At 40.4% G+C, this 25,236-nt stretch overlaps 1 protein-coding gene across 1 annotated transcript in view; it reads right to left on the reverse strand.

The window, feature by feature from the left end:
- The window catches only part of CCDC148 (coiled-coil domain containing 148), a gene marked incomplete at both ends in the record, with an annotated part of 134,734 nt that overhangs the window by 26,522 nt on the left and 82,976 nt on the right, over window positions 1–25,236 (reverse strand). The window contains one exon of the mRNA XM_081312605.1: window positions 13,070–13,210. Within this exon, the coding sequence (XP_081168731.1) occupies window positions 13,070–13,210 (141 nt within the window). The remainder of the gene's footprint in view (window positions 1–13,069; window positions 13,211–25,236) is intronic.

Here is a 25,236-nt window from a genome sequence, read left to right on the forward strand (position 1 = left end):
TTTTAATACAGAACAGCCTGATGTTAATTTCTCCCTACAGCATGTAAGCATCTGTCAGAAATTATTCCCATATTGATATTTCTCCCCCAAAAGGTAGTACTAGAACAGGCTGGAAATGCCAGTTATTACATTTAATAAAGAACTTAACTGTTTTGTTACTCCTGACCTTTTTTCATAATCCCATATAAAATATTGCATATGAATAACCAATGATGGTAGATACTTTCTCCATTATACAGCATTTAGTTCAGCAATTATCTTTGCAGTTACCAGGAAGAGATTGTAGGGATTGTGAACTGCAAAACTATTCTTTTTTTTATTGAAAAGTTTTAAAATACATTTTAAAAACATATACCCCATCCACCCCACTCCTCTCCCCATCCCTCCCATCCCAACACACACACACACACCGACTTTCCAGAGCCGAATACAGGGTATTACATCATACAATCTTACTCTAAAATAATCTAATTACTATAATTACACTTTGAACCCTATCGCACTTTAACTCTCCTTAACCATAGAAAAGAAAAATAATATAGCCTCTAATTACAATAACTAATAACTATTCAAATGCTAAATGATACTTTGTAGTCCCATATTTGTTCTGAATAAAATCAATCCATCTTTTCCATTCCACTATATATCTCTGTTGCGAATGATCTTTCACATATGCCGAGATTTTAGCCATTTCTGCCAAGTTCGAAACTTTCAAAGTCCATTCTTCAATAGTAGGCAGGTCCTCCTTCTTCCAGTATTGCGCTACCAAAAGTCTTGCAGCTGTTATTAAATTCAACATCAATTTGGTTTCTATAGCAGTACAATCAGTGATAATACCCAACAAAAACAATTGTGGTAAAAATCTTACCTTTTTCTTAAAAATCTTCTGCATATTCCACCAAATTTTAATCCAAAAAGCTTTAACTTTTTTACAAGTCCACCATACATGATAATACGTTGCATCATCACAACCACATCTCCAACATTTTGGCTGACAATTTGGATACATACATGCTAATTTTTGGGGATCTAAATGCCATCTATAAAACATTTTGTAAAAATTCTCCCTTAAATTTTGTGCCTGTGTGAATTTGACATTCCTAACCCATATTTTCTCCCAAGTGTCCATTATTATTGGTTCTTGAAAGTTCTGGGCCCATTTTATCATACAATCCTTAACCAATTCCGCTTCTGAATCAATTTCTATCAATGCATTATATATCCTTCTTATATGCGCTCGACTTTGATCTCTAATTTGCTTTACCAAATTCCCATCTGATATTGAAATACCAATTTTCTGATCTTCTTTCCATCTAGCCTGTAACTGCCCATACTGAAACCAAGTTTGTACTATTTTTTCTTCTTTTAAAATATTAAAAGACTTCAGTTGCCATTCATTCTTTTCCAATCTAAGAATTTCTTTATATGTTATCACATCATGTTTATATATCACAAACAAACAGCTCAAATAATAATTAATGGTAGCCTATCAGAAGCTTGTAAAATTGAAAAGGGTACAAGACAGGGATGTCCATTATCACCATTGTTGTTTGTTTTAACATTGGAAATATTATTGATTAAAATACGTGATTCAAAGAAAATACAGGGAATTAAAATTAGAGATCAAGATTATAGACTGAGGGCATTTGCAGATGACTTGGTTATTACGTTAAGTCAACAAATTCAATCAGTTTTTGATTTAATGGAAATAATTTTACAATATGGACAAGTTTCTGGATTTAAGGTAAATAGACAAAAACTAAGATATTGTCTAAAAATATGACTATAGAACAAAAGGTTGCTTTAGAAAAATTAACGGGATTTGAAATAGTTAAAAAGGTTAAATATTTGGCTGCAAAACTATTCTTATTTCTTTCCCTGAAAACAAAAGCTGTCATTATACCTTCAGCTCATTAGAAGTCTGTCAGTCTCTCTATCTACCATAAGCATGTAACATTCCTAAGAGGAACAAAACAGTGATTACTTCCAGAGGTCTTGATTTATAATATTTATTCTAGACAGAGAGTGAAAGACAAATCATTCAGTTAAAATTAAAGTGCCAAATATATTCCATTTTTTTATAACAAACAAAATTAAAAGCCTTATTTAAAAAACACAATACACATCCACACACAGAGTTTGTATTAATGTATTCAGTATCCAGGACAGTTAAGGATATAATTTTTTTCTGGTTTTATTGTGTTACTTTATAAAATCTGAGCAGAACTATCTTGTCCGTTTTACTGAAGCTTCCATAGATTATCTACGTATCTCTTCTTGAGAGTTTTCAGAGTCAGACTTACACTAGGTGGCAATCTTCACTCTAAATGGGTATCTACAAATCTGCTGGGTTGGAGATGAAAGCAGCAAACACTGATCTTTAAAAAAAACAACGCTGGTGCATATGAATCTCCAATTAGGTTTAAGATCTCTGCACAATATTTTGAAATAGAATTCTTGCATTAGACTTCCAGACCCATCTAAACTGTTCATAACAGTTGTCTTCTATGGGTTCATTTCAAAAGAGTCAGTGGAACTAAGAGCTTCAAAAAGAAGCTCAAGCAACTTACATAAATGACATGAGTGGAAACATCTATTTTAAGTTTTCAAGAGCTTATAGCTCAGTTGTTCAGAAAAATTAACTCATTTAAAATGAAATTATAAAACTTTTAAGAAAAATTTATCAGTCACGTTTAGTCAAAATCATTTCCACAAATACTGGTATTCTAGCAGACTGATGGTTATTAGTACAGGGCTATACAATTCTTAAATATTAATTTTAAGTATAATATCTAACACTGATGTTTATCCACAATGGGTTATTTAATACTTAACAATTAAACATAAGTTAGGAACATTTTAGATATATTAAAGTACTTCAGATGGGCTAACTTACAGAAATTGTCCCAAATTTGTGACCCATGATTCCTATGGAATTTCAATTTAACAATTTTTACAATATATTTTATTATAAATAATATCATGAAACAGTTTATGACATAATACAAAATCTTATTGTATTGTATTAATTATATTATATTAATTATATTAAGTATAGTATAGTATAGTATAGTATAGTATAGTATAGTATAGTATAGTATAGTATAGTATAGTATAGTATAGTATAGTATAGTATAGTATAGTATAGTATAGTATAGTATAGTATATCTCTGCTGTTTTTTGACTGTATTATACAGTTCAACTTGGGCTATTTTCAATGCAGAAACATTTCTGAATGTATCCCAACTTTTCCAGTTACAAGTTCTGTCACTGTTGAAAGCACTAAGAAATCTGGTAAGGATTGAGCCAAAGGGTCACAGGTTACGTGGTGTGTGTTTTTGTGTATATGCCGATTTGATGTACTATTTAAGGCATCAGGCCAGAAACTAGAGACTATGAGTTCTAGTCCCGGCTCAGGCACAAAGCCAACTGGATGACCTTGGGCTAGTCACTCTCTCTCAGCCCTAGGAAGGAGGCAATAGCTTGAAGAAGGAAAACTTTGCCAAGAAAATTACAGCGACTTGTCCAGGCATTCTCCAAGAATCAGATATGATTGAACAGAAGAAATCTATATATCCTCCAGTTAATCACCCTTCTACTAAATATCATTGGACATATTTTAAGTCTTATAATAAAATCTGTGCTGCTTTATTAATCGCCTTGTTATACATAATACTGCCTAAGAGATAAATCATTCTCATAAAACATTCAACGGTCAACAGACTTTTGGAATTATCAGAATATAAATCCGATACTTGCTCTAACTTTAAATTGTAGCACGGTAGTGGCTCTATATAGCAAAGGTACTTATGGATTTAATTGGATTTATTCATTTTAATAATGTCTCATTGGATTTCTAAAGTGTTACATTTGGTATATAACCTGAGTGGGTTTTTTATTATAATTTCGTATGATCTGCTAAAAGCTGGTGACTCAGTAAAAAGTAAAAATAATATTGAATTTGATCCCCTGCTAGGATTCCAGATTATTTATATATTTTAAAAGGTGAGGGACCCTTCCAGTCTGGAATTTTTGAGTAGAGTTACTGTCTGAAGGCTGATAGTATCTACTCTGCATTGTCTACACCTATACGCTCTATGGGTTCAAACTAATCAAATTCAGTCTGGCCATTTGGGCTATAGGTTGTTGAAGCAATTTATTTTGTATGACAACTGCTTTCATAGTGTCAAAGCCTATATTGATCAAGGCAGAATGGGAAACCTATAAAACAGTTAGAAAAATTATGTTTCATGCTGTAGCATTATAATACTGATCATAATGATATGTATTAATGTGGTATGCATAATCTTAAATGTGGAACTCCAGAACTTACCAATAGTACAGACATAAGCATAAAGTTCCTCTATAAGATATTTGCTGAGCCTGTTAGACTTCTAAAATTATTCAGAAGAGATGCTTTGGAATGACTAGGTGCAGCACCTTTTTAAAGCAGTCACGTCTTTTTTCAGGTTTCTGTATACGATTGAAAACAAATCTGTGATTGCTTTAGGACAGGGGTGTCAAACTCAATTTCATTGAGGGCCGCATCAGCATTGCGGTTGTCCTCAGGGGGCTGGGTGGGTATGGCCAGGGTGGGCGTGGCCTAATGGGTGGGTGTGGCTAGAGTGCGTATGGCCTACTGGGTGGGCGTGGCCAGCTCTACATCGTTGGCATCAAGGGTGCCTATGGGGGCCTGGGCAGGAGTGGGACAGATCTGGGGGTCTCTGGCAGAAGGAGGGTTTCTGGGCCAGGGCCAAGGCAGTGGGGGCCGTTCGCTCACTGTTTCCAGGATGGCTTCACGGGCCACATGAAACCACTTCGCGGGCCGGATCCGGCCCCCGGGCCTTGTGTTTGACATGTCTGCTTTAGGACATCAACAATTTGAGCAGCTGGATCTTTATGCAACTCATTAAATCAATCACATAATTTTCTAGGTTTGTACAGAAGTCTGAAAAAGAAGACATTAATACTTTAAAGAGACGCTATATGCACATACTTTTCAACGGACCTTTTCTGAATTATTTTCAAAGCATGGACAGCCTTAATGTTAACTACAACTGTTTCTAGTTACAAATGTACTAGAAAGCAATCTAAGCAATGTGGAAGATCTTAAACAAATGGCTTCTCTTTGACTGCTATAAAACAAACAGTAAGGAGTGTTGCCTACTATAAGATCTTGGAATATCTGAAATTATAAATAATAGTCTTTTTCTAATGTGGGGACCATCAAACATAGAAAATAACTGAAATCTTATAGGATTACCAAAATCTTGTGAAATATGACAACCTCATTGCCAAGATGAGAGGTATTAAGTATTGGGTTCGGTGAGGCATTGACGAAGCGGTGGTGAAAAGCAAGAACACGTTTATGAAGTTAACACGGAAGCAGAACGAACTGCCGCTTAACTTCTATTTATATGGACCACCAATAAGCAGCGGCCAATGGAATTAAAGCAGTTTTTCCCACTCAAAACACAAGCTAACAATTCTGGAGACAAGCAGTCTGGGGCTACACTGACCCCGAACTGCAGGCACCAAACCCTGAAAGCACCCCTGTGGGTTACTATGGTCTGAGCTTCTGCCGTGGCATCATCCACGGGCAGTTGCTGGTACGCTTGTGCCAAAGCCAATTTGGCGGATACGCGACCTCCCTGTAGTGATGCCAGAATATGGCTGACTACAGGCACCAGATATGTATGTTGTTGAAGTGTTCGATTTATAGTGCACTTATAATCCGTGCATATGCGTACCTCACCGTTGGCTTTAAGTGGTGTAACAATGGGGGGTCTCCCACACACTGCTATTTACTGGCTGCAACACGCCTTGTTGCACCAGCTTGTCCAGCTCTGCATCGATTTTTGGTTTGAGAGCAAAAGGCACTCTGCGAGGCTTGATCCTGATTGGGGTTACAGTTGGATCAAGGTGGAGGGCAATTGGAGGTCCCTTTTACTTGCCTAAGCTAGGGCTGAAAACATCAGCAAATTCCTGGCAAACTGCCGACAGGTCCGCTGCTTGCATTCTGTTAATGCCAGTCACATGGATGCCCAGGGCATCAAACCAGTCTAAGCTGATGAGGTTTGTGCAGTGGCCTTTGACTACCACAACGTCAAGGGGACCCTCAAACTCTTTGAATTGTACTTTGAGCTTAGCTTCTCCCTTAACTGCTACACGGGAATTTTGGAAATCCGTTAACAGCAGATTTGACAGCTTGTGTTTAACTCTTTTGCTGCTGCAGTTGCAAATGTTGTTAAACGTTCTTTGAGAAATTATGGACAGGGCTGACCCTGTGTCCAGTTCCATGTGGCAGGGAATTCCTTGAAGCTTAACTTTAAGCCTAAGCTTTTCTTTAAGGGGGCGATGGGCACCTATTCTAAAGACGCTCCTTCTGCTGGAGCAATAGCCATCTCTGTTCTGCCCCGGGGGCCCTGTACCTTTCCTGAGAAATTCTTCTTGTGGAACATCCCTCTGGTGACCTTTACAGATGGCGGCGATGTGGCCTTGTTTGCCACATGCCCGGCACATTGCTGTACAGAACCTGCACTCCAAACGCCTGTGTCTGCCTCCACAGCCCGCACATCGAATGAAGGGAACTGCCTTCTCAAATGGCTGCTGCCCTCTTTCTGGCAACTTCCGCAGCCGGTCAATCTCATTGTCCCTGTCAGGGTCATCGACTCTTTCTGTGTCCTCATGGTGGACAGTTTCTGGGCTGGGAGTGTTCTTGGAGGGCCGTAAGGCTTTGATGGCTCCCCTGCCAGCTTCTTCGGCCATTATCTCTTTCAGGGTGTCTTGGAACATCAAAGTTTCCTTCGCAAACAGCTTCTGCTGAAGGTCCCTGTTCCTCAACCTGCATACCAAACAGTCTCTCAGTCTCTCTTCGAGGTCTGTGAAGTTGCAGAGCCGGGATGCCTGTTGTAGCGCGCCTATAAATTTGGCAGCAGACTCTCCTGGTTGCTGCTCCCTTTGCTCGAATGCGTGTCTCCATGCAATGACGGAGAGCTTTGGCTTGAAATGTTCCTTGAGCTTTTTCTTGAGCTCGGAGTAGGCAACTGACTCTAGTGTAGCTGGAGCAACTAGGTTTTCAGCTATATCGAATGTCGCCTGGCCACACACACACACTAGCGTTGCGGCCTTTAAGCCATCTTCGCTAACTTGGTTAGCCCGCAGATAGTTCGCAACTCATGAAACGTACGAGCTCCACCTCTCAGGATGCGACACGCCAATCTCTGACAGCTTGCCGACCTTGGCCATGGTTAGCTGTTACTGACCTCTCAATGCCTTGTGCTGCTAAGGGCTTCTGTGTTAATCCTAGGGATGGGTCCCTTAGGATGGGGTTGCCTCCAGTGTGGCTTGCTGGCAGGCAGAGGAGGGAACATGGTTCCTACCAGGCCACTGATACCTGGTCTTACTCCTAGTGACTTTTGGCTCTCTCTTCCTTAGCAGCACATCCCACCTTTGTCGCCACAGATAAGTATTGGGATCGGTGAGGCATTGACGAGGCGGTGGTGAAAGCCAACAACACGTTTATTAAGTTAACACGGAAGCAGCACAAACTGCTGCTTAACTTCTATTTATATGGACCACCGATAGGCAGTGGTCAATGGAATTAAAGCAGTATTTCCCGCTCAAAACACAAGCTAACAATTCTGGAGACAAGCAGTCTGGAGTTTAAACAGACACAGCAGTTAACCATTAATAATGGTTTCCAAGTAATTTACATCAATACATAACAAGAGGAATTTGGCATTTTTTGTGAGATTGTAGCTATTAATTAATAATCTTAGATTATGTATAATTTATGGGAGGTCCTGTGGCCAACACTTGACACTTTGAAGGTTTTGCACTACCACCAGGATTCCCAAGGAATATGTTGGTCAAGCTTAAATCTAGTTCACTTCATAGCCACATGAACAAAATAAGAATAAAAAACTTGCTAATCTGAGCAAGCTAGAAAAGCAGTAAGAACACTTCATATACAGAGCTCAATTAATTATTTATTTACAAAATTTATATTATACTATATCATCTATAATAGAACATTATATTATTATATTATATTATATTATATTATATTATATTATATTATATTATATTATATTATATTATATTATATTTGTTGTTGTTGTTGTTAGTTGCGAAGTCGTGTCCGACCCATCGCAACCCTATGGACAATGTTCCTCCAGGCTTTCCTGTCCTCTACCATCTTCTGGAGTCCATTTAAGCTCACGCCTACTGCTTCAGTGACTCCATCCAGCCACCTCATTCTCTGTTGTCCCGTTCTTCTATTGCCCTCAATCTTTCCCAGCATTAGGCTCTTCTCCAGTGAGTCCTTCCTCCTCATTAGGTGGCCAAAGTATTTGAGTTTTAGCTTCAGGATCTGGCCTTCTAAAGAGCAGTGAGGGTTGATCTCCTCTAGGACTGACCGATTTGATCACCTTGCAGTCCAAGGGACTCACAGGAGTCTTCTCCAGCACCAGAGTTCAAAGGCCTCAATTCTTTGGCGCTCAGCCTTTCTTATGGTCCAACTTTCACTGCCATACATTGCAACTGGGAAGACCATAGCCTTGACTATACGCACTTTTGTTGACAGGGTGATGTCTCTGCTTTTTAGTGTGCTGTCTAGATTTGCCATGGCTTTCCTCCCGAGGAGCAAGCGTCTTTTAATTTCTTGACTACAGTCCCCATCTGCAGTGATCTTGGAGCCCAAGAAAATAAAATCTGTCACTACCTCCATTTCTTCCCCATCTATTTGCCAGGAATTGAGAGGGCCGGATGCCATGATCTTGGTTTTCTTAATGTTTAGTTTCAACCCAACATTTGCACTCTCCTTCTTCACTCGCAACAAGAGACTCTTCAGTTCCTCTTCACTTTCTGCCATTAGAGTGGTATCATCTGCATATCTTAGGTTGTTGATATTTCTTCCAGCAATCTTAATTCCAACTTTTGACTCCTCTAGCCCTGCCTTTCTCATGATGTGCTCTGCATATAAGTTAAATAGGCAAGGCGACAGTATACAGCCTTGCCGGACACCTTTCCCAATTTTGAACCAATCAGTGGTTCCGTGTCCAGTTCTCACTGGTGCTTCTTGGCCCGCATATAGGTTTCTCAAGAGACAAATAAGATGTTCTGGTACTCCCATCTCTTTAAGAACTTGCCACAGTTTGTTATGATCCACACAATCAAAGGCTTTAGCATAGTCAATGAAGCAGAAGTAGATGTTTTTCTGGAACTCTCTAGCTTTCTCCATGATCCAGCGTATGTTGGCTATTTGATCTCTAGTTCCTCTGCCTCTTCGAAATCCTGCCTGTACTTCTGGTAGTTCTCGATCCACATACTGCTGGAGTCTAGCTTGTAGGATTTTAAGCATAACTTTACTAGCATGAGAAATGAGTGCAATGGTGCGATAGTTTGAACATTCTTTGGCACTGCCTTTCTTTGGAATTGGAATGTAAACTGATCTTTTCCAATCCTGTGGCCACTGTTGAGTTTTCCAAATTTGCTGGCAAATTGAGTGTAGCACTTTTACTGCATCATCTTTTAAGATTTTGAATAGCTCAGCTGGAATACTGTCACCTCCACTAGCTTTGTTGTTGCTCAGCTTTTCTAAGGCGCACTTCACTTCACATTCTAGGATGTCTGGCTCGAGGTCAGTGACCACCTCATTGTGATTATCAGGGACGTTAAGCTCATTCTTGTATAGTTCTTCTGTGTAATTTTGCCATCTCTTCTTAATCTCTTCTGCCTCTGTTAGGTCCCTGCCATTTTGGTCCTTTATCATGCCCATTTTTGCATTGAACGTTCCCTTCATCTCTCCAATTTTCTTGAAAAGATCTCTGGTCCTCCCTATTCTATTGTTTTCTTCTATTTCTTTGCACTGTTCATTTAAGAAGGCATTCCTATCTCTTCTAGCTATTCTCTGGAATTCTGCATTCAATTGGGCGTATCTTTCTTTTTCTCCCTTGCCTTTTGCTTCCCTCCTTTCCTCAGCTATTTGCAAAGCTTCCTCAGACAGCCATTTTGCTTTCTTGCATTTCTTTTTCTTTGGGATGGTTTTGGTTGCTACCTCTTGTACAATGTTGCGAACCTCTGTCCATAGTTCTTCAGGCACCCTGTCTATCAGATCTAATTCCTTAAATCTATTTGTCACCTCTACTGTATATTCAACGGGGATATGATTTAATTCATACCTGACTGGCCTGGTGCTTTTCCCTACTTTCTTCAGTTTAAGCCTAAACTTTGCAACAAGAAGCTCATGGTCTGAGCCACAGTCAGCTCCTGGTCTTGTTTTTACTGACTGTATAGAGCTTCTCCATCTTTGGCTGCAGAGCATATAGTCAATCTGATTTCTGTGTTGACCGTCTGGTGATGTCCATGTGTAGAGCCGTCTCTTGGGTTGTTGGAAAAGAGTGTTTGCTATGACCATCGTATTCTCTTGACAAAATTCTATCAGCCTGTGCCCTGCTTCATTTTGTACTCCAAGGCCAAACTTGCCTGTTATTCCGGTTATCTTTTGGCTTCCTACTTTAGCATTCCAATCCCCCATGATGATAAGGACATCATTTTTTGGTGTTACTTCTATAAGGTGCTGTAGGGCTTCATAGAACCGGTCAATTTCATCCTCTTCAGCACTGGTGGTTGGGGCATAGACTTGGACTACTGTGATATTGAATGGTTTGCCTTGGATTCGAACTGAGATCATTCTGTCATTTTGAGGATTGTATCCCAGTATTGCTTTTCCTACTCTTTTATTGACTATGAAGGCTACTCCATTTCTTCTGAGGGATTCTTGCCCGCAGTAGTATACCTGATGGTCATCTGAATTAAATTCACCCATTCCTGTCCATTTTAGTTCGCTGATACCTAAGATGTCGATGTTCAGTCTTGTCATCTCTTGTTTGACCACGTCCAGCTTGCCTTGATTCATGGATCTTACATTCCAGGTTCCTATGGAGAAAACATCTTTACAGCATCGGACTTTCCTTTCACCACCAGACATATCCACAGCTGAGCGTCCTTTCGGCTTTGGCCCAGTCGCTTCATTCTTTCTGGCGCTACTAGTACTAGCCCTCTGCTCTTCCCCAGTAGCATATTGGACGCCTTCCGACCTGAGGGGCTCATCTTCCAGCGTCATATCGTTTTGCCTTTTGGTACTGTCCATAGGGTTTTCATGGCAAAGATACTGGAGTGGGTTGCCATTTCCTTCTCCAGTGGATCACGTTTTGTCAGAACTCTCTGATATGACCTGTCCGTCTTGGGTGGCCCTGCACGGCATAGCTCATAGCTTCATTGAATTACGCAAGCCCCTTCGCCACGACAAGGCAGTAATCCATGAAGGGGATTATATTATATTAATTATATTATATTATATTATATTATATTATATTATATTATATTATATTATATTATATTATATTATATTATATTATATTATATTATATTATATTATATTATTATATTATTATATTATATTATATTATATTATATTATATTATATTATATTATATTATATTATATTATATTATATTATATTATATTATATTATATTATATTATTATAATATTATATTATTATAACACCATATCTGTAAAAAACCAACCTCATTCGCCATCAAAAAATATGTCTTAGATATATTTGGAGAAATCTAAACTGTCTATGAAGCAATTTTAAAAACTAAGGTTTCAGGGGAAAAACAAATCAGCCAAAACAGAAAAGCGCCAATGTGCATTTAAAAAATGCTTCCACATATACTGGGATTCAAGCTAGGAAAGCAAAAATTATTCTCCTAATTCTGAATATATGCAATATCTCTATAAAGGTAGTTTTAGAAATGATAATAAAATTGTAGTCAGGAGATTTTCTTATTACCATTCTTTTCTCCCTTTTCTGAAAAATCTGGTTTTAATGTTTAATAAGAACAAATGCTGGATTTTTCTGGGATGGAGTACCATTTTTTGTTCCAAATAGACATATGATTGCTTTTCTCTTTACCAGTGAATTCATTTGTGAAGGAAGAAATTCTTTGCATCCACTAATCATATTTATTTCAGTGAACCTTGAAAAAGTGATAAAGGCACTCCTTCTAAAAAGGATTATTTACAGTCAACCTTCACCCTCTCAAAGGAAAACAAAAAAGAATAAGTCACATAAAATAAAGCTTACACTTTACCTGATTTTATTTTTATAACTTATTGAGCAAGAAAAACACTGAACTGTATTATGAGAGCCTGGGAATCCTGTTCTGAAAGGCTGCTTTTAAACAAGTCAACTGACCCTTAAAATGTAGATGAGGTTTAGTAAAGGAAAAATAATAATAATTTTGCTTAATAGCTCCCATTGTCATAATGGCATTCAGAGGAGCAATATAATACATGCTGTAATTTCAACAATCCTCCTTTTCATTTCCCCCCCCCCCGCCCGAGACTGCTGATCACTTGCCTTTTGCATTCTGCTTCTCAAATGATCAGAAAAAGGAAGGCTAATGCAAACAGGCTTCCTGAGACCCACTTCAGGCATTTGCCCCTACCCCTGGTACTGGGCATCAGGCCCGCTGTTCCCTGAAGCGGTCTCTGCCATGCTACATTTGCTTTGTGCAGGCATTACCCGGGGGAAGCTTATTTGGTGCATTGCAGCATACCTTGCCTGCTGCATTGCAAACCATTCTGGTCTTTGCCACTGTTGCTCTTGACAGCAAAAATCTGCCTCTTGCTGGCTTCTCTGCTCTCTCTCTGCTCTCTCTCTCTCTCTCTCTCTCTCTCTCTCTCTCTCTCACTCTCTCTCTCTCAGTAGGCATATGCCTGAAAGCGTGCTCTTCATAATAAGGGCTTTTTTTTTCGATGGGGGAAAAAAAGCGGGGCGGGGAGACTTAACGTGGCTGTGAAAAAGTCAGAGTTTTCAAAGCTGCAAAATATACTGGCCTGGCTGATATCCACTAAGCACTCATTAATCTCTGTAATAATCCTTAAGACTGCTTACAAGGGTATAAAGTATCCAGATCAATTAACGTTTTAAATATATTAAAGCATTTAAAGCGTGCATGCGCGGACACACAAACACCCAGACAGAGATTGCATACTTTTTGTTTATCCTCAGCTCTTTGAAGCAATTCTTTCTCTTTCCGAAACTTCTCCTTTTCATCTTCTTCTTCCTTTCTTCGGGCGGCGATTGCAGCTTCCAGCCGGGCAGCCTCCTCTTGCTGGGCACGCCACAACAGCACCTTCAGAAAAATTGAGACAATCACCGTGTTCAGTCAGCAACCCCAAAATTTCTATTTGCTCACGTTTTGGAAGTTTGCCCCAACCCACTTGTGTGAATACAGCCCAATTCACTTTGGGAGTACATGTTTCCAAATATCTGATGTTTCCCTACTACTCCAGACAGCCACCACCTGCCCCTCTTTACATACCCTGCACAAATATATTAAAAAAAATGGTGGGCTTAGACCGCACAGTTGTGGCTAACCTTTTAGCCTTTTTGATCACCCACTCCTGCGGACATTCCCCAACTCTTGCTAAGCTGCTTTCTCATGGTAGTGTGTGTTCTGGAATTAGGGAGTGAAGAAAGCAGAGTATTTTATCCTCACAGGGGCACTATAGCAATAGCAATAGATTTTTAAAGTGCTTCATAGTGCTTTATAGCCCCTCTAGAGTCAGCATATTGCCCCCAACAATCTGGGTCCTCATTTTACCAGCCTCAGAAGGATGGAAGGCTGAGTCAAGCTTGAGCCGTTCAGGATCGAACTCCTTGCATTGAACTGAATTAGCCTGCAATACTGGATTCTAACCACTGCGCCGCCATAGATTCTAGGTGTGAAGGTCATCACAGCTGCCTAGCTAAAGCAGGAAGGAAACCTCTTTAAGGCAGCAACAGTACCAGTAGTCCTCGCTTTACAACCACAATGGACCCCAACATTTCCATTGCTAAGTAAGACAGTTGTTAAGTGAGCTGTGTCCCAAAAGCTGATGAGTTTTAAGTCACATTCAATCTGAAATTGACAGCCCATGCAAGCAAGGTGTGCTGTTTGTTGCTGGAGACTGGGATGCCAAAGTTGAAAATATTAAGGAGAAAACCATAGTTCAACTATAAAGGCCTAGGCCAGGGGTAGGCATCCTCGGCTCTTTTATGACTCATGGACTTCAACTCCCAGACTCAGAAATTCTGGGAGTTGAAGTCCATGAGTCATAAAAGAGCCCAGGTTGCCTACCCCTGGCCTAGGAAATTGAAATAAAGCAGGTCAACTTCTCAATTTCTACTAATCCAATGATTTCTTCATTGCTAACAATGTCTTCAAACCTCTCAACCCACAACAGCACAACCAACACAAACTATGCAAAGGATAGCTCCACCAAATATTAGAAACATCTCAGAAACAACTATCAGACTATTACAACCTGTTCTATAGAAGAGAATATATGTAGTGCAGAGTTGAACTGTGGACTGGCATCACCATAGCACACTAACTAAAGTCCTGCAAAATATCTTAACTAAACCAAAAGATCCAGTAGCCAAAAAAGAAATAAAACAGGAGTTATCTACAACATAGAGATTGTAGAAATTGTAAGGACTGTAACAACCACTGTGTAGGACAGACAAGCAGAAGATTGGCAGAACACATCCATGAATACCAAGACATGATAAAATTCCTTAATCTCACAACACGTGGACAGACTCAACCATCGTTTCAATTGGTAAACTGTAAGCATCCTAGCGTAAGCTAAATTGAAAAATGCTAGAGAATTCCTAGACGTTTGGCACCCAGACACTTCAGCTGTCAATATACACATAGAGATAAATCACATTTACACACTATTCAAAAAAAGAAAATGAAAAAGCTAAAAAAGAAACAGAACAAATTCTTTCTAGCATTCTACACCAAGATAAGCAGGGATTAATAAACTTTAGAATAAACGTTCAATTTTGTACAATTTTTCTGTGGGAAAAACAAATGCAGTCTTTGTGTCTGTATTCTGCACCATATTAAGAAAAACCTGAACAAATTCATTTATAAAGCAAAGACATGACCAAGGGCTGACTGTGAAACAAACCATGAACTTCACTTGTACAAGTTCCAAGTCAAGATAAGGTGAGGGAAGGGAAGGGAAGGGAAGGGAAGGGAAGGGAAGGGAAGGGAAGGGAAGGGAAGGGAAGAGAAGAGAAGAGAAGAGAAGAGAAGAGAAGAGAAGAGAAGAGAAGAGAAGAGAAGAGAAGAGAAGAGAAGAGAAGAGAAGAGAAGAGAAGCCAAAGCCATGAAAGACAAAGATATCAGGAGGGAACTAAGAAAGCTACTGGGTGAGAAAACAATAGGTATTACAATGACATTTGAAAGGACACTGGACATAGAAACAGAGAAAGAAAAACAAGGAAAGTCTTCCAAAAGATCTCTGAACTCAGAAGGCGATCCAAACTTGAGCTGGTACTCTAAAAGTCACAATGGACAGATAGTAACTGATTCAAGGAAGATCAAAGTAAGATAGTAGAAACTTGCTTAAATTATGTACAATAGAGATGTCAACATCACTGATACCTAAAAAAAATATTTCCTACTTGCAGGAATCTCTAGTATTAGAAGAGTACATTAAATCAGCACTGTGATCATTACCAAATGAGGAGACTACAGGAATGATGGGATATCTGAAAAACATATGGCAAGCAACAGAAGACTTTACAAGGTTTCTAACTAAACTATGTCATCAAACAACACAATCTGATGAACAGATTGGAATAGGTCAATCTACATGCCAATAGCAAAGAAAGAAGACTTAATAGAGTGCAGCTATTGTACAATATCTTTAATTTGACATGCTAGTAAAATAGTACTTAGTACTATTATAAAATAATATTAATCTAATCTACATACAATGTAGATTAAAATTGTATGCAGAAAGACAAAATTCCAAATGTTCAAACTAATTTTAGAAAAGACAAAGAAACACTAGACATTATTGTTGACACATCCTGGATAATTAAGAAAGCCAAAGAATACCAAAAAAAGTAAACATGTGCTCCACTGATTACAGAAAGTAATAAATTGTATCAACCATATCAAGCTGGGGAATGTCCTTAGCAAAAAGAAATCCCAGTAGATCTCATTGTATTCGTACAAAACCTATACACGTCAGGAAATCACAGTTCAACTGGAATATGTTGAAACAGACTGGCTGCAGATCACCAAAAAAATGAGACAAGACATCCCACATGCTGAACATATATTGAGGGAAGCAGAATTATTAGAAAGATGAGCATGATTTTCAGACTGAAAGAAGAATGGAATCCCAGTAGATCTCATTGTATTCATACAAAACCTATCCATGTCAGGAAATCACAATTCAGTTGGAATATGGTGAAACAGAGTGGCTCCAGATCAGCAAAAAAAAATGAGACAAGACTTTCCACATGGTGTATATATATTGAGGGAAGCAGAATTATTAGAAAGATGAGCATGATTTTCAGACTGGAAGAAGAATGGAATCCCAATATATCTCATTGTATTAGTACAAAACCTATACACATCAGGAAATCACAATTCAACTGGAATATGCTGAAACAGACTGGTTGCAGATCAGCAAAAAAATGAGACAAGACTTCCCAAATGCTAAATACATATTGAGGGAAACAGAATTATTAGAAAGATGAGTATGATTTTCAGACTGGAAGAAGAATATGCTGATGACACTAGTCTAATAGCCGATAATGGAAAACATCTGAAAGTTCTAGCAATAAAAGTCAAAGAATGAAAAATGGGACTAAGACCAAACTAATGACAACAGATGGAACAACCAGACTTAGAATTGACCAGGATGATAATGAATTAGTGAATAACTTCTGCATTTTAGTATCAGCTATCATCAAAGCAACCAGCAGTAAGAAATATGTCACAGACTAGTGCCCAGTAGTATATCAATGATGACCTTGGAAAAGATATTCAGAAGTCCAGATATGTCTACATCTACAAAGTTCAGATTCATATGGGCAATATTTTTTCCTATGCTACTCAATGGAAGTGTATGTTGGATTTTGATGAACACTACAGAAAGAGAATGGATGGTTTTCATATTTAGTATTGGAGAAGACTCCTGGGAATAACAGGAGTATTCTCCTGGTACCGCCCCAGACGCTTAATGGATCCCCAGAGGTTCCAGGCGGCGCTGGGGTCCCCACCTGCCTCCCTTGCTCACAGCTCGGCAGATGCCTTAGTGGAAGCCTGGGAAAGGGCAGCCACTGAGGCTCTTGACCGAGTTGTACCCCTGCGGCCCCTGACCCGGTGCAGATCCCGTCGAGCTCCATGGTTCTCTGCGGAGCTCCGGGAGATGAAGCGTCGGAGACGGGGCCTAGAGAGCAGTTGGAGATCCAGCCAATCTGAATCCGACCGATTGCGACTAAGAACCTATACTAGGTCTTATCTCGCTGCGATAAGGGAGGCGAGGTCTAACCACTTCGCTACCCTTATCGCGTCCGCAGACAATCGCCCGGCCGCCCTGTTTAGGGTGACTCGCTCCCTCCTGAATCAAGAGGTGAGGGAAGAACCCTTGCAGGGTCGTGCCGAGGAGTTTAACCAGCATCTGTCGGACAAAATCGCTCGGATTCGGACCGGCCTGGACTCTGACTGGGCAGAGTCTGTCGAGCAGGACGCGGGCGGTCTTGTCGATATTACCTGGGAGGAGTTTGATTCTGTGACTCCGGAGGAAGTGGACAGGATCATGGGGAGGCTGAGCACCACCACATGTTTATTGGACCCGTGCCCTTCCTGGCTGGTTTATGCAGCCCGGGAGAGGACACGCAGCTGGTTCCAGGCAGTTATATCAGCTTCTTTGAATGAGGGTAGCTTCCCCGCCGTCTTGAAAGAGGCGGTGGTGAGGCCTCTCCTCAAGAAGCCTGCCTTGGACCCAGCTGTATTGAACAACTTTCGTCCCGTCTCCAACCTTCGCTTTCTTGCGAAGGTTGTTGAGAGTGTGGTGGCGCATCAGCTCCCTCTGGTCCTGGATGAAGCGGATTATCTAGACCCATACCAATCGGGTTTCAGGCCCGGGCACAGCACGGAGACGGCATTGGTCGCGCTGGTGAATGATGTCTGGAGGGCTCGGGACAGGGGACATTCCTCTGTTCTAGTCCTATTAGACCTCTCAGCGGCTTTCGATACCATCGACCATGGTATCTTGCTGCGGCGTCTCAGGGGATTGGGAGTGGGAGGCACGGTCTTACAGTGGTTCTCCTCCTATCTCCAGGGACGTTCGCAGTCGGTGTTGGCAGGAGGGCATAGGTCGACCGCGAGGTCTCTCGTTTGTGGAGTTCCTCAGGGGTCAGTCCTCTCGACTCTCCTGTTCAACATCTATATGAAACCGCTGGGTGAGATCATTCGTGGTTTTGGAGTTGGGTATCATCAGTATGCTGATGATACCCAGCTTTTCCTTTCGACCCCAAACCACCCCAGTGATGCCCTCAACGTGATGTCCCATTGCCTGGAGGCGGTTCGGGTCTGGATGGGGAGGAACAGACTTCAACTCAACCCCGACAAGACTGAGTGGCTTTGCATACCTTCATCCCGGGTTTATTCGGATATTCCACCTCTTGCTATGGGGGGTGAACTATTACCCCCCGTAGATAGGGCTCGCAACTTGGGAGTCCTCCTAGACTCACGGCTCACCTTGGAAGACCACATAGGAGCTGTGACTAGGGGGGCTTTTGCCCAGGTTCGCCTGGTGCGCCAGTTGCGGCCCTATCTAAGCCGGGATGATCTATGCACGGTAACTCACGCGCTCGTGACCTCTCGACTAGACTACTGCAACGCTCTCTACATGGGGCTGCCCTTGAGGACCACCTGGAAGCTCCAACTGGTACAGAATGCAGCCGCGAGAGTTGTGTTGGGAGTCTCCCGATACTCCCACGTTACACCTCTGCTCCGTGAGCTGCATTGGTTACCAGTTGCCTTCCGGGTGAGATTCAAGGTACTAGTAATGGTGTTCAAAGCCCTACATGGCAGGGGTCCGGAGTACCTTAGGGAACACCTGCTGCCGGCATCAACTTCCCTCCGCCCTGTGCGTTCCCACAGAGAGGGCCTCCTCAGGGTGCCACCGGTCAGAGAATGTCGACTGGTGGCCCTCAGGGGGAGATCCTTCTCTGTGGGCGCCCCGGAGCTATGGAATCAGCTACCGGTTGAGCTCCGGACGGCGCCCGATCTTCGCTCCTTTCGCCGCGAGCTAAAAACATACTTTTTTGAACAAGCTGGCCTGGCCTGATGAGGGGTTTGGGGGGGGTTGTTATTGTTATTTTATTGGGGTTTTAAGATGTATTTTTAGTATATGGGCATGTATTTAATCATTTTCTTAACTTTTGTAATCCTGTATTTTTATTCTTGTCCTGTTCACCGCCCTGAGTCCTTCGGGAGAAGGGCGGTATAGAAATATTATTAAATTAAATTAAATTAAAACATGGATAGCAAAATAAATAAATAAATCAAACAACCCAGTGGCTTACAGAACAAATAATTCAGAATTCTCATTCAAAGGACAAATTAACAGGCTCAAATGATCAAAATTTAGACATATTATATGAAGACCTAGCTCTCTTGAAAAATCTATAACATTGAGAAAGGTAGAAAGAAATAAAAAGATAATGACCAGCAGCAAGATAGATAGATTCAATTATACCAGCAAACAGTGCAGCATTGGAAAAACTGAATAACCAGGTTGGGGATAAACTACAAATATAATCTTTCCTGGATGCAAATGAAGGCCATTTTGAATGCAAAATACAGTAAACTTACTTGGTTTGATCTATCTCTCGTATAGCTTTCACATATGGTTGATGTACATATAAAATGACATAATAACAAATGACATACAAGGAAAGGTAAGATTAAATTATAAGATAAGGCAAGGCAAGGCAAGACAGGACAGGATGGGATAACCTTTATTGTCATTTTTTTACTGTGGACACATGGGCACTTGCTCTCAAAAGTGTACACATACACATACAAGAGGTTCAGATATACTTTCTGTCATTAGATCGGTTACTTTTCCTGCTTCTAGCAGGTCCATCAGAAAAAATAATTGCACTATTTGCTACCTAGGACATTAGATTGTGTCTTCTGAGAAGAACGATGGTATAGAAACCAATCAATCAATCAAAAACCAATCAACCACTCATGAAGCAAGCATTATATCTGATAAAAAAACAGAAACATTAAAACTCTGTCAATTTAAAGAATTTGAAAACTGTAATTGTAGAAGAAAGGGCATGAACACAATGGCTCTACCACACCATCCATGACATTTCTGTCATTTTTACATTCCACCTATAAGATCTGATTCTGCTCAACTGCTCATGATTAATAGAACTTCTCTTAATTAAGGTTCACAGTCATCTGGATCTCTGTATCCAATGCAGCTACATTTCCAATTCAGGCTTCCAAAGTCAGAATCAACCACGAAATCTCAAACCTCCACATAGGACTAATGTGTCTGGCATTGACAAAATGTTCTCCTCTGTGCTAAGCAAATCCCAAGACTAAAAATCTGAGTCTCTTCAGAAAACATAACTTGGCTACTTAATTGAAAAAACTGTATTTAATTACAAGAATGCAGTCACTTAATCTTCTGAGTTAGTAGACTGTATGTTAGCCAATATCGCAGGGCTTACGAAGAGATATCATTTGAAAATCTGAACAGGCACTCACTCTGTAACATTTGTTATGTTTATTTACAATTTGTAGTGCTGAATAAAACATGTGAACATTGTGCTGAAGGTCATCGTGTGAATTTTTACCTCAAAATGCCTCTCCAATAATTTGAAAGAGTCCAAAGTTGCCAGAAATCTTCCACTAGGATCCAGCCAAGTTGCACCTTGTCTGGAAATTCCTTTTAGATTTACAATCAAAAGAAGAGCCTTGGTGGAGCAGTGGGCTGATGCCTCCTTAAGTAACACCAGCTGCCTGCAATTAGTGCAGGTTCGCATCCCACCAGGCTCAAGGTTGACTCAGCCTTCCATCCTTCCGAGGTAGGTAAAATGAGGACCCAGATTGTTGGGGGCAATAAGCTGACTTTGTAATAATGCCGCTTGGGGTTTGTGTGAAAGCCCTAACAAGCAGGCATATACATAGAATGAAGGCTACTGCTAAGCTTGTAAGCCGCCCTGAGTCTTCGGAGAAGGGCGGGATATAAATGGAATTAAAATAAATAAATAAATAAATAAAAAGATGCATCATGAGGAGGCTCCAGAGTGTTTTCAAGGTTTACGCTAAGTATTTACTAATATGGTCATGGAGCTGAGGCCTCCATCAACCTGAATGGAAAATCTGAAACAAGTAAGGCTGATGCTTAGAAGCAGCACACATTAGGGCTGAAACTGCCAAACAAGATCACATCCAGGTTTTGGCACTGCTGTTGCTATTATCTTTGGAGGTTAAAATAACAATTTTGTATTGTAGCGTACTTTTAAAAACATTAGCTATTCTTTATCATTTTTGCTTATAAAACTATAAAACTTCCGTTTTATTACCTCCTGCATGCAAGTAGTTTTCCAGCAAAATATGTAACTGGCTATCTAGCTTCCAGACAGAAGTAAAACTGAGAAGAGGAAAATAGAAAAACACTATATAGCAAAGCTTATTTTAATTATGATGCAGTCGGTAATGGAAAGTATAACCTGGATAACTAAATTGCTACTAAGAATGAATCTTTAAACTTCTAAGTATCCCCCCTCCTTTCTCTCACTCATTCACAAATGCACAGTTAATGACCTCTGTAGTGCATTTATAATTAAACCCAATCACCAAACAAATATACTACCAAAGTTCAATATCAACTTAAACAAAAATCAAAAACCTAAGTTACATTAGAAAAGCCCAATCTCACAACTCAATTATTAAGCCAGTGAAATCAAGCCTGGACAATCTTGGGTACCCAAATTTAATAATAATAATAATAATAATAATAATAATAATAATAATAATAATAATAATAATAATAATAATAATAATAATAATAATAATAACAACAGTAGTAATAGTAATAATAATAGAGTTGGAAGAGACCTTGGAGATCATCTAGTCCAACCCCCTGCTCAGGCAGGACACCTTATATTATTTTGGACAAATGGCTGTCCAGTCTCTTCTTAAAAACTTCCAGTGTTGGAGCATTCACAGCTTCTGGAGGCAGGTTGTTCCACTGATTAATTGTTCTAACTCTCCAAAATGAGTTGAATTAATGAATGTTTAAAATTAATTATCCCTAGATTTAATGAATTTTTAAACAATTTGTATGTTTACTCTTTGGGCCAGTTACATTAATAATTATCCCTGGATAATAAGGAGGTTGCACTTCAGGCTCTGAGGGAAAATGCAGGTTGTGTTTGTCTGAGTCATGCAGCCATTACTGTTTAGCTATAACTAGTAATATATTCCGTGGTATTCAGAGATTCTGTATTCAGTGATTCAGGTAGTCAGAAGCAATTAAAAGAGGACTCAATTCAACCTGTGGACTGCATAGAGAAACTCTTATCTATGCAACCTGTCTCTTGTATTAATCCTAGCTCTTTTAAGGAGATTCCAGTAATCTCTTTGATCCTACTGTACCTATCCACTTTTATCTATTGTCTTCCCCTTCTTTTATTTCCCTCAACCTTGGCAAGCATAATAATTTTTTCACATGCTACATTACATGAACATGAGAGTTTCTCAAGAGAGCACTTGGCTTGTATTTGGTGCAGGGCTGTTTGATAAGGGTTTTTGTTTTTTGTGCTTTTTTTCCAGTTCATGTTTATCTTCAAATCCACAATTTGAAAGCATGTATCTTCTTTCTCCCCTGTTTTTGCAGCACCTAGCTTTCACCAATGTATACTACACTGGAAAAAAAAACACATTGATCTTTGCTGTCATTAAAATACCTGTGACAAGACTGCAGTCACTTTGGTTTTGGTGGTGCTTCATTGCGTGCTTGTACATTCTAGAGGAAATGCCGAGGAGAGTAACCCAAACTAACTCTTGTGTTAAATGTCTATGGAGAGTCTCAGACATCCAAATCATAGTTATCCCAAATTTGCTTTTTCAGGAGGCAACTGGACTTTGTTTTTCTTTGAAGACATTTCACTTCTCACCCAAGAAGCTTCTTCAGCTCTGACTGGGTGGTGGGAATTCTTCCATTCCCCACCATCCAGTCAGAGCTGAAGAAACTTCTTGGATGAGAAGCGAAATGTCTTCAAACAAAAACAAGAAAGTCCAGTTGCCTCGTGATAAAGCACCTTTGGGACAACTCGTGCTCTAATGCTATACTTTGCTTTTCTGCTTTTCACACTAGGAATAGAAGGTAGTTACAGTTTTCATTCGAGAAGAAAAAACAGATACAGAATTGGCAAAAAGGGGGAGATCTAATAAATACCATCAGAAGGATTCTGAGGGAAAGATCCTGAATAATGGAAGATATAGCTGGCAGCTTAAAGTGCTATAAAGGATTTCAGGTAGTCCTTGTTTAACAACCATTCATTTAGCGTCTGTTCAAAGTTCTGATGGCACTGAAAAAAATAACTTACAACTTGTCTTTGCACGTATGACTATTGTAGCATGCCTGAGGTCAGGGGTGTCAAACTCAATTTCATTGAGGGCCGCATCAGCATTGCGGTTGCCCTCAATGGGCCGGGTGGGTGTGGCCTGGGTGGGCGTGGCCTACTGGGTGGGCGTGGCTAGAGTGCATATGGCCTACTGGGTGGGCATGGCCAGCTCTACATCGTTCACATCAAGGGTGCCTATGGGGGCCTCGGCAGGAGTGGGACAGATCTGAGGGTCTCTGGCAGAAGGAGGGTCTCTGGGCCAGGGCCAAGGCAGTGGGGGCCGTTCCCTCACTGTTTCCAAGATGGCTTCGCGGGCTGTATGAAACCACTTTCTGGGCCGGATCTGGCCCCCGGGCCTTGTGTTTGACATGTCTGCCTGAGGTCATGTGATTGCAATTCATGCACTTGGAAATTGTGCATTTAGAGCATCCCATGGTCATCTGATTACCATTTGCAATCTTCCCAGCCACTTCCAACAAAGTCAATGTGGAAGCCAGCAAGAGGGTATTAGTCACCGTCACATGATGTTTCACTTAATGACTGTGGTTGATTTGCTTAATGACCACAACCAGGAATTCTAGGACTGTTGTCTCTAAGTGGGTTTAGTTATGTGACAAGTTGCTAGTCCTGGGGTTAGGGTCACTAAGTAAGGACAGTGCCAAAGGCTAAAGATGGACTGTTGGTCTGTTGGTTTCTATCCACAGCAAAATTGGCTAGTAAACCTGAAAAGGGCAGTTTATATTGTCAGTTGATTGTTTTCCTGTTTGATAAGTGCTTTGTAAACTTATGTTTTGAATCCTCTTTGTCAGCTGTCTGAAGTCACTTGTTGACTAGACAATTGTTGATTAAGTAATTGGTAAAGAAAAAAAGGTAAAGGTTTCCCCTGTCCAGCTGTGTCTGACTCTAGGGCAGGGGTAGACAACATGGCTGACTCAAGAATTCTGGGATTTGAAGTCCACGAGTCATAAAAGAGCCGAGGTTCCCTACCCCTGCTCTAGGGGGTGATGCTCATCTCTGTTTCTTAGCCAAGGGAATCAGCATTGTCCAAAGGTGCTTCTGTGGTCATGTGGCCAGCACGACTATATGCCAAGGCTCCCAGAATGCTGTCAAAGTGTTACTATTTATCTACTTGCATTTGTATGCTTTTGATCAGCTATGTTGGCAGGAGCTGGGGCAAGAATGAGAGCTCACCAAGTCATGCAGTACTTGGGTCTCAAACTGCCAACTTCTGGTCAACAACTCCAGCAATTGAATAAGCAAACAAACAAGGGATGTTGGCTGAGACTGGGAAAAGATCAACCAAAATGTTCGAGGGTGCAATCCAGGAGTGAAGTGTACTGAAAAACAAAACACAGCAAACATTCTTCTAGAAGCCATGGACAATAAGAGAGATTGAAGAATAGACATTGAAGCTTTCCCTCTCTGGGATCACCAATGAATCAGATTAAACAATCTCCTGAATTATTGCATGTACCAATCCAATTTTTGTGTGTGTGTGTGTGTGTGTGTGTGTGTGTGTGTGTGTGTGTGATTCCAGGTTCCTCTGTTTGCCTGCTCTTTAATGCCACTGTGTGGTTTCTAGATATTGTATTTAGCATCTCTTGAAATTGGCTATAGAATTTTTCCTCTGTTGCATTGATAACTGGAGCATAGGAATGTATTTCATGGATGTTGCTGCATATCCACTAATTCTAATGCTGTTAT

This window comes from Vipera berus (assembly GCF_964194415.1).
Source record: "Vipera berus genome assembly, chromosome: 1".
NCBI lineage: Eukaryota > Metazoa > Chordata > Lepidosauria > Squamata > Viperidae > Vipera > Vipera berus.